This window comes from Alligator sinensis, unplaced genomic scaffold (genome assembly GCF_000455745.1).
Source record: "Alligator sinensis unplaced genomic scaffold, ASM45574v1 scaffold48_1, whole genome shotgun sequence".
Classification (NCBI taxonomy): domain Eukaryota; kingdom Metazoa; phylum Chordata; order Crocodylia; family Alligatoridae; genus Alligator; species Alligator sinensis.
In genome coordinates, this window is record NW_005842541.1 from 68,731 (window position 1) to 78,135 (window position 9,405).

Consider the following 9,405-nt stretch of genomic DNA (forward strand, 5'->3'; position numbering starts at 1 on the left):
GACTCGTGCATCTGCTGCATCATTTGTTTGCCATGGGCCAGATCCACCCTGGCCATAAACTTCCCCCTTCTCTGGAGCTACACACTTAGCCCTTACTCTTCCCCCCAGTTCCCTCCCCTTCCTCATACTGCACTCTCTCCTCAGAGACCCCCCCCCTCCCTCTATGAGGACACCCCAGCATATAATTTTAGCAGGGGTAGGTGCTCTTCCTGGTGCACTGGCTAGCCGTGGCCTCACATCCTGCAAGGCCTTAGCTTCCACCTGTAAGCCATTCTTCACAGGATGGAGAATGGAGGCCTTGTGTGAACCATGCTCATGAGCACTGGGGCCGGCTCCTCATATAGTGCTACCTGCAGCTTGACTGATTCCAGCCCTGTCAGAGCCTACAGCCCAGCTGCTTTATTAACCCAGTCCTCCTCCAGAGCTGCAGCCGTGCCCCAGCCTTCCCCAGCATTTCTGTGCGAGTGAATAGGACAGGACATGCTCAGCACAGGCCCACAGTGACAGCAGCACTCTGCCCACATACAGCACCCAGCTACATGCCCAGCCCTGGCAGTGCATGTACATTGATTTTATCCTGTTGGGACTTGTGCTGCAACAAGTGCTAATGCGCCATGGAGGCTGGCGAGGAAGGCCACAGCTCCGGGCAACAACCCCAGGGATGATCTGAGGTGGGGCCAGAAAAAGAAGCAGCCAAGGTGGGAACTCAGCCCTGCCTCACTCAACCAGACATGACATTCAGAGCCTTCTGGCCCTCCAGGAGTCCTTTCCTCACCGATCACTGCTGACAGTGTGCTGGGGTTGGAGGCCTTGGCTCTGTAGATCAACAAGGTGCCAGCAAGAGGAACCAGCTGCTTGAAGGTGGCTCCGTTGAGCTCCTGTAGGACAGGAGTGCTGCCCTGGACAGAGCCCACTGCTCTGCAGGGTGATCCCAGCAAGGCGACCTGAAGAAGGCCGGTGTCACTGCTTAGCTCCGGCACCTTGTTGCTGTGCACAGAAGTAACCTGGAGGACAGATGGCAGCTCAGTGTTTGGATGCCAAAAGCCAAGGTATGTGGGTCACACATGTGACCACTATGTTCAGTCACTTGCCCTCACCCTTCCCTTGAGGTAATTATGTCCATTGTACAAAACAGAGAAACTGAGGGACAGAGATATTAAGTAACTTGACCAAGGTGATATGGAGAATCACTGGCAGACACGGAATTGAAACCAGCTCTCTTCAAGCCAAGTTTGATGTGTCCTTGAACATTATACCCAGCTGAGGCTTCATACCAGTAGAGAGCCCAGTATCTGTGATAGACATGGTCTGTGTCCAGCAAAAGGGACCTTTCACTAGGGAGATCCACCCTTCAGACTCCACAGGGAAGGGCTGGTGTGTTAGGTATTTGTCTTGCTGGGGGAGGGGTGCAAGGCTTTGCCCCAGGCCAGATAAGCTCAGCTGAGTCACCCAGGATGAGAGCATATCACCAGGCTCAGGCTCCTGGCTCTGCAATGCTCCTGGTTCCCCTTGACCCCCATGGGGGGGCACCTACCTTGAGCCCAGCCTCCTGGGCCAGCAGCAGCCCATTCACCAGGTTCACATCCTTCTGCGCTGCTCCTGCCAGCAAACCAGTCACCACAGCTGGGGTCAGGTAGTTTCCAGCATTTTGCAAGGGCTCTCCTAGGGGGCAGAGTGAATCCCAGGGGAGTGAAATTGAATCAGGTGGCAGAGCTAGGAAAGGCACCCCCCCTGCCAATGTGTGCCCCATCCCTCAAGCACCAGGCAAGGCTTCTCTCAGGGCTTCTTGGCACTCCCCAAAGCCAAACCAAGCCAAATCCCTGACCTGGGAGTCAGGAGTCTCCCTGTCCTAGCACCCTTGGAGCTCACCTAGTGTAGAGACTTGTATGCTGCCATTCACCTGCTTGGCCATGGTACGTAGCAGCAAGCCCAGGGCTTTAGCCAGGGTGATCCAGGGTTTGGTCTGAGGAGCGAAGGCGCTGCTGAGAGCTTGGCCATTCACCTGTGCGGAGGAATTGATGATGGGTTCGGATATGGGGGTGGGCAGGAGGGGTTGTATCATGTTGCTAATATCCAGTTCTTGTAGCCATGGACCTCAAAATGATTTGAAAAGAAGGCTCAGGACACTTATCCCCATTTTACAGATGGGGAAATCAAGGCAAAACTCATCTAGGATGGTGGCTCTCAGCCTTTTTGTATTCAAGGCAGCCCCTCATAACTTTTGTGGAGGGAGCAGCACCCCATTTCAAAAACCAATTTATTTATTATAGTGTTTCCCTGCTTGGAGAGAGGCTGGAGCAGCCAGCAGCTTACCTGCTTGGAGAGAGGCTGGAGCAGCCAGCAGGGAAGAGCCTGCACTTATCTCCTCAAGCTTATTTGCTTATCTCCTTTCTCCCACAGCACCCTTGAAAGGCTGTCACAGCACCTCAGGGTGCTGCAGCACCCTGGTGGAGAATCACCCATTTAGGGTCATCCAGTGGCTGCACTGGGACTAGAACTCAGCCGGGTACTCTGGACACAAGGCCACTGTGTCTCTGAGGTGCCCTTGGCTGGGCCCACTCACGTACTCTGACACATGTGATGTCACTCTGTGACTGGCAACCTCAGCGTGTGACATTGGTGGTATCCACTTTCTAGGAGCTTGAAGGGGAAGGGCAGGGGGTGTCCTCCAGGTAGCTCTGCCAGTGGCTTCTAATTTCAATTGCTCTTCCTCTCCCAACCCTGCTGACCGAGGGGGGAGAAGGCAGCAGCAGCAGCAGGACCAGCTCACTCAGTCCCCCTGGCTGGTATTGCTCCTTGGTGGGGGACTCACCATGCCAGCCAGTGCCTTTCCTTTGGCCACGTCCACTATCTGCAGGGCGATCTCTTTGCCACACCGGCTTTGTGCTTCCTGGGTGCTGGCGCCCAGGTGTGGGCAGCAGATCACATTGGGATGATTCACCAAGTCACGGTCCCGCGGGGGCTCCTGCAGACAGGTAGTTCTATGAGTCCCCCCTTAAATAGGCCTACCCTGTTCCCTGGCGGGAGGCCTATTTAAGGGGTGACTGCTGCCCAACACAGCCTGCCTTTAGGACACTCAGGCAGTATCCATACACCTCAGGCCTTGGGGGTTTTAGCTAATGGTGCCCTCCTACTGCTTCAGGGGTCATAATGCCAGCTGGGGTCCCTTATCATTCCTGAGGCCCAAGAATCTCTATTACTAGGGGAGCCACAGCTGAAGCTGGGAGGAAGAAGGGGAAGTGTAGTCATCCTCCCACACCCAGCAAGAGGAGATGGGGTAAGGGGGAGCCTAGATGGGACGTGGCAAGGTCCAGCAGAGAGTTGGAACATCTTGGCTCCCCCCATGAAGGGCAGAGTTAAGGTTAAAGTTCAGGAATCCTGCCAGTTATTTTTATGGGCCTGCACCTCAAGCCTGAGAGCTTTGCAATGTTTGCCCAGAAGTAATGCAGGGAAGCAAGGGTTGTGCTTTGCCAATGTGAAGCTGAGGCTCCACTGGCCTAGGCTAAAACCACCACCACCTCCAGAAGGCAGGGGCCACCTTTCCTGCATGATACAGCAGCCAAAGAGATGGGACAGAGGTTCCAGGCTGGGCATGGGGAATGGGAAGATTCACATCATAGTCTCATGATGCTGGGCACAGCCAGGATGAAGGGCCAGAGGCTTCTCCACCCACTGCCCCCAGTGGGTGATGAGGACAATTGTTTCATGGGACTAGGAGCTTTGAGGCTCTTTCCTGCCCGCTCCCTGCTCACCCACCTGTGTGAACACGTCTAGGGCAGCCCCTGCACACTGGCCAGACTGCAGCGCCCGGAGCAGTGCCCCCTCGTCCACGATGCCCCCCCGGGCACAGTTCACCACCTGCACTCCCCGGCGGCACTTGGCAAAGGTGCTGTCGTTCAGCAGCCCTGTGGAGAGACAGGGCATCTGCAATGGAGTTCATCTACTCAGCCCCCTTCCCAGCTGCACTGCCTTCTCCCTTTCCCTGTGCTCACCTTCTCCTACCCACTTGGGAATCCCAGCTGAACCAGGGCAGCAGATACCACTGAGCAGCCAGGCCCTGATCCAACAGGTCAACAAAGAGGCCTAAGGGAACCTACTGGAATCTGCAGTAAAGCCTTCCCCATCCTGAGCCTAAGCCCTGGACTACCTCCCCTTCAGCCCCTACCCCTGCTTAGCCCAGAGTGGACAGGCTGCTGCAGTGGGCAGCAGAGCTACCGCAGGACTATGCAGAGGCTATCCTTACCTGTGGTGGAGGGCAGGAGTGGCGTGTGCACCGTGATGAAGTCACACAGGGGCCAGATCTGCTCCAGGGGCAGCTGCTGGACTCCAAAGGTGGCTGACTCCTCAGGCAGGATGATGGGATCGTACCCTATGGTCTAAGCACAGATGCAGCCACTCACTCACGTAGCTGCTTCAGCCACCTCGGCCCTCCCAGGGGAAGCAACAGGTCTGAGGGGCCATGGCTATAATAGGTGCCGGCAGGTAGCTCCAACCCAGTGCTAAGCAGCCCTGTTTGTCAAATCAACTGCTCACAGTGGTGAACTTTGCCTGCTCCCATCCTGCTGAGCTGAGGGGGGCAGAGGCTCTGTTGGGGCTTCCCAGGGATGCAGCTGGAGTCCTAGACAGTCAGACCTGTGCAGCCTACTCCATGGCCATGGGTGAGCCCTGATGTCACCTGCTGTGCACCATGAGCCTCTGGGATGCTCCTCTCCAGAACCAGCAGGTGCTAGGCTGAGTGCATTAACCCTCATAAATCCATTCCCCTGACTGCTAGGGTCATTGAATCCTTCCTCCCCACTCCCCCATATGTTTGTAGGGGCAAGGGCAGCTTGTTCTCCCTCTTCCCACTCCAGGAAGCAGGCTCTCCCCTAAGGGGGCCATTTGGCAGCTGGGTCCTTCCCATTCCTGGATTGCAGTTGAGGCAGGTGGCTCCTTACCTTCATCCCAAAGGACTGCATCCTGGTGGCCACTTCCCGGCCAATCCTGCCCAGCCCCAGGATGCCCAGGGTCTTCCCCTGAAGCTCCATTCCCATGAACTAGGGCAGAAGGCAAACAGGGCAGTTAGCCACTTGCTACAGGGTAGATACCCCTCCCAGTGTCCTGTGCCCTGTTGCCACAGGGTGGTACCAGCCTCTTACCTTCTTGCGGTCCCACTTGCCCTCTTTCATCGAGGCAGCTGCTTGGGGGATTTGCCTGAAATAGTAAATTTGGTCTGATTCAATATGTGCCAGGGATATTTCCAGCTGCATGCAGGTTTTCCTCATATGTCTGTGCCCTTAGGTATTTGGGTGGAGGGTGTACACACAGTGGTGGCTGGGTGATGCCTTGCAGGTCTATGGTGCTGTGATTTTCTCCCCTTCTTGGTGCCTTAGCTGGTGCACAGCTATGGGAGGAGGCTGCAGCAGCAGGGGCAGCTGCAGCTGGAAGTCAGTATTTGTGATAGTGCAGAGGGAGGTCAGCCTGGTACCCAGGGCTTTAGGCAGGATCTGGATGTGGTGGGTGGACTGGGCATCATATGCAGAGCCATGGAGTCAGTGGCAGTGGGCACAGAGACCAGTTCTGGGGTAGGGGGTCAGTGCAGTGTTTGGGAGCAGTTCTGTGGAAGGGTAGCAGACAGGTTCTCATACTGTTACACATGGCTGATGGCAGAGGGCTTAGAGCCTATAGCCCAGGTTTACCCATTGTGGGAGGGGCGCCAGTGGATGTTGAGTGCTGTGCCAGGTGCCTGGGAATCAGGTCCTTGTGTTGTGGGGAGCAGGCCTTTGAGGCAGTGCAGAAGATGAGGAGCCAGGAGTCATGACTCTGTGCTTGGGAGCTGGTTACCCTAGGCTGCAGGCCAGTGGCTGAGGTCGGGGGTAGATGGACTTATGAGAGTGGAAGTGGGTACTGGTGGGTTCTGGGGGCAGTGTGCAGCTGAGTTGGGCAGTGCATAGCATGGATGTGGAGGATACACATGGCGACTGCAGCTGCACTTTGTCTCCGAGGTCCCTGGCTGGGCAGCCCCTTAGTAGTGATTGAGAGCGAGGCAGTGGCCAGGCACCCACCTTCTCCTGCCCCCATCCCACCCCAAGACAGCTCACCTGGCCAAACTCATGATCATCCCACAAGTGAGTTCTGCTGCACTGAGGCTGTTCCCGGCAGGTGTGCTGAGGAATAAGGAGAACACACTGGGGTTAGCATGGCTGGCTGGTGAGGAGGGTCCTGTCTGCTCTAGCCTGGCTTCTAGAAGGGGAACTTCTCTGCCCTGTGCAGAGTGCCAGTAGCTGGGATGGCATTGTGCTATGGAGCTATTTGGCTTTGGGGCTAATTGCCAGCACAGGCCAGAACTGAATGCCCTGGAAGCGTAGTCAGCCTAGAACCAGCCAGGCAGGGGTATGTGTGCCATGAGAGCCATGACACCAGGTACCTGGGGACACAGCCCACTGCTGTGCTGGCTCTTTCCACTGTCCTGCAGGCTGCAGTCTTTGCTGTTGCTGCTGCTGCTGTGCCTTCTTGGCCTCTTCCAGCATTGCTGCCCCCAAACTCTTCCCACTGCTGCCTGGCTGGTTTGGCATGCCTCTCTCCCATATTTCCCCAGCCGGTCTCATTCCCCCATCATGCGGCTCAGATTTTCTTGGCCCAGCTGGGAGTCCTATGGAGGCCCTTGCCTGGTGTACGCCTCTCAGACCCACTGGGCTTAGTCCAAGGGCTGGATCTAACCTCCGAGTTTTGTGTCAGATTCAGGCACATTTCTGGGTCAGCTCTAGGCTGAACAGAGCCCTGCTCACCCTCCCATAGACCCCTCCTGATCCAGGGAGCCCAGCCAAGATGACTCTGCCAGCTCAGAGAACAGGATTCCTAAGGGAACAGGCCACTCCCTGTTTCTTCCCTTGGCCCTTTCCTATATTGATGGGCAGGGAATTCTCTATGCCCCCAGATACCTGTAGGTGGGTGGCACAGGTGGCGCACAGAGGCACCCCCTCATGTGCACATGTGGCAACTGTATGTACACTGGCCCTACATGCAAGTCACCAATCTCAGCTCTGCCCTGCCTTTCCTCCTCACTCCCCAGCTCAGTACATGTCCACCCCACTGTGGCCTAGTCATCCTGTGCCTCAGGCAGGCTGAGGCTGTTTTATCCTAGCCTGAACTGTGCTCTTACTTCATCACCAGGATGCCCTTCCTTGTCGCTGCCTCCACATCCACATTGTCGACCCCGGTGCCAGCCCTGCCAATAACTTGCAGCCTCTCAGCTGCATGGATGACGTCCGTGGTCACCTTGGTTGCTGAGCGGACAATGAGCACATCACAGTCCTGTGGGGACCAGGGGAAAAAGTAAGAGGAAGGTGGGCAGAGATGTGGAAGGTGTCCACAACCCACAGCTTTGCTCTAGGACCTAAATGTCTCCCAACCTTTTCACTCCCATTACCCGCCACTCCTCACGTGCACTCAAAGGCCTTATGGGGCCGTCTTGGTCACCAAAATGGGCCAGTAGCATCCCATAAACCAGAGCACCTCGCCTGGGGATTGCTGCATCCAGCCTGGTGCTTGCGGTGCAGCTAGAGTGGGATCTCTGGGCATGAGAAAGGACACCCAAGCTCAGCCAAGAGAGGTCAGGTGTGGATACCCCTCACATCTGCCCCCAGTTGAGGTGCTCCCATGATCACTTCTCAGCATGTGTGCCTTATTTCCAGTCTTCTCAGACCATCCACTGAGGCTCATTGCTCCAGGCAGTTGGGCAGGGATGCTCCTCCCTGCCCCCATCACCCAATAGGTTGGTTGGGGATCTTTGGCCCTTTTCTGGAGGTAGGAGCCCCAGGTTCTCTTATCCTATGATCGCCCCCCCCCTCCCCATAACTGGAGTCCCAGCTCTTCCCTGGGGCCCCTCTCCCCCGATCCCCAGTAAGTGCCCTCCCCAGGCAGCAGATCCCTGAAGTGCACCCAGAGCCCAGCAGCATGGCACTGAATCCCACCCCAAGCAGCAAACCTATAGATCACCTAGGATTTGGGCTTGTATAATGCAGGGTTTTATGAGGAATCCCATCCCGTGTAGCATGTCTGAGGACATGAAGCAACAGAGGAATGAGGTTTAGCTCTTTCCACCCAAGCGTTGAGCAATTACATGAGGAGCTGCTCAGAGCCTGCCTTCTGTTCCCCCTGAGGGAGGTACATGGGCTTTGATTCACAGATGAGTGAAAACAACCAGCCTCTTGCATCAGACAGGAGGCGGGGACTGGACCCGGCATGTGCAGCTGGGCCCCCTTCTCCCTGCAGCTAGCTCAGCAGCCTGGGAACTGGTGCTGGAGTGCAGCCAGGACTTGCTGGACTGCTTAGTGCTAGTGCCTTTCTACAGCTGGCATGATGGAGCACTGGCTGGCACTAAGGAACAACCAGGTGCCCCTACCCAGCTGGCACCCAGCATCACTGCGCAGTAGGAAAAGAGTGCTTTCTAGGACCCTCACCACCCACCTGTGGTGCCCCAGAGCTGCTGCCTGCTACAGCAGCCCAGGGTCTGCATCACCCCGTGGCATCCTTGCTCCTGGGAGCACCTCACCTTGACCTGTGTCAGGAGCTCCTCTTTGCTGAGGTTTGGCTTCTCCAGGACCTGGAGGCCTCCAGCTTGCAGGATCTCCCTGCAGCAGGGGTCCAGGCTGTCGCTGATCAGCACCTTACTTAGCTTTGCCAGGGCCATTGCAGGCGGGGGCTGTGCTGCCTGCCTCTGTGCAGAGCTACTCCACACGAAGAGACTGCTTTTGCAGCCAGCATGAGCTAAAAGGACTGCAAACTTGGCATTTTTTTTTCCTCGTTCTTTCCTTTCATTGGATCAAAGCTTCTCAGATTTCCATAATCCCACCTGCTTCCCCCCCCCACCCCCCTTTCTCCCTCCTCCTCCCCGCTTCTCTCCCTTTGTAACTTTCCCATCACCAAAGAAACTTTTTCTTCCCCTGGACAAAGAATTGTCTTGATCTGCCAGGGGGCAGATCCAGACTGGTGGGGCTTCCCTGAGGCTGCAGCTATGGGTAGGGGAGCAGTGGGACAAGGCTGTTGTGGAAGGAGCCCTTGAAAGAAGGCTCCCTCCTGACCCAGAGCAAGGGGGCAGCCTGTTCTGTGATGCCTTGTTCTCCTCTCTCTCTCAGCAAAGCAAACAGGGACTAGCATAAATGATTTTGCCCCCCATTAGAATGATTTTGCACCTGCCCATCCCAGCTGCAAAAACCCAGGTGAGGAGCAAAGTAGAGGTCCCTGGAGCTAAACGTTCTCTCCCTTCAGAGATGATGTGGGCTGGGGGCTGAGCAGCCCTTTGCCAAGCAGGGGCTAGAAGGCAGTCTTGTCTTCCTGCTGCCATCTCACTCTGTCACTTGGTCCAGCTTCCTGGGCCTCAGTTTGTCTGTCTAGATAGTGGGGGCAATTTGGCTTCCCTCTTTC

The 9,405-nt window shown here is 56.3% G+C and overlaps 1 protein-coding gene across 1 annotated transcript in view; it reads right to left on the bottom strand.

The window, feature by feature from the left end:
• Positions 1-8,737, bottom strand: part of PHGDH (phosphoglycerate dehydrogenase) — a 9,426-nt gene extending 689 nt beyond the window's left edge. The window contains 11 exon segments of the mRNA XM_025213606.1: positions 776-1,004; positions 1,535-1,662; positions 1,870-2,002; positions 2,813-2,965; positions 3,757-3,905; positions 4,244-4,376; positions 4,938-5,036; positions 5,139-5,193; positions 6,081-6,146; positions 7,142-7,293; positions 8,534-8,737. Of these exon segments, the coding sequence (XP_025069391.1) occupies positions 776-1,004; positions 1,535-1,662; positions 1,870-2,002; positions 2,813-2,965; positions 3,757-3,905; positions 4,244-4,376; positions 4,938-5,036; positions 5,139-5,193; positions 6,081-6,146; positions 7,142-7,293; positions 8,534-8,671 (1,435 nt within the window). The 5' untranslated portion in view covers positions 8,672-8,737.
• Between the last annotated feature and the right edge of the window lie 668 nt (positions 8,738-9,405).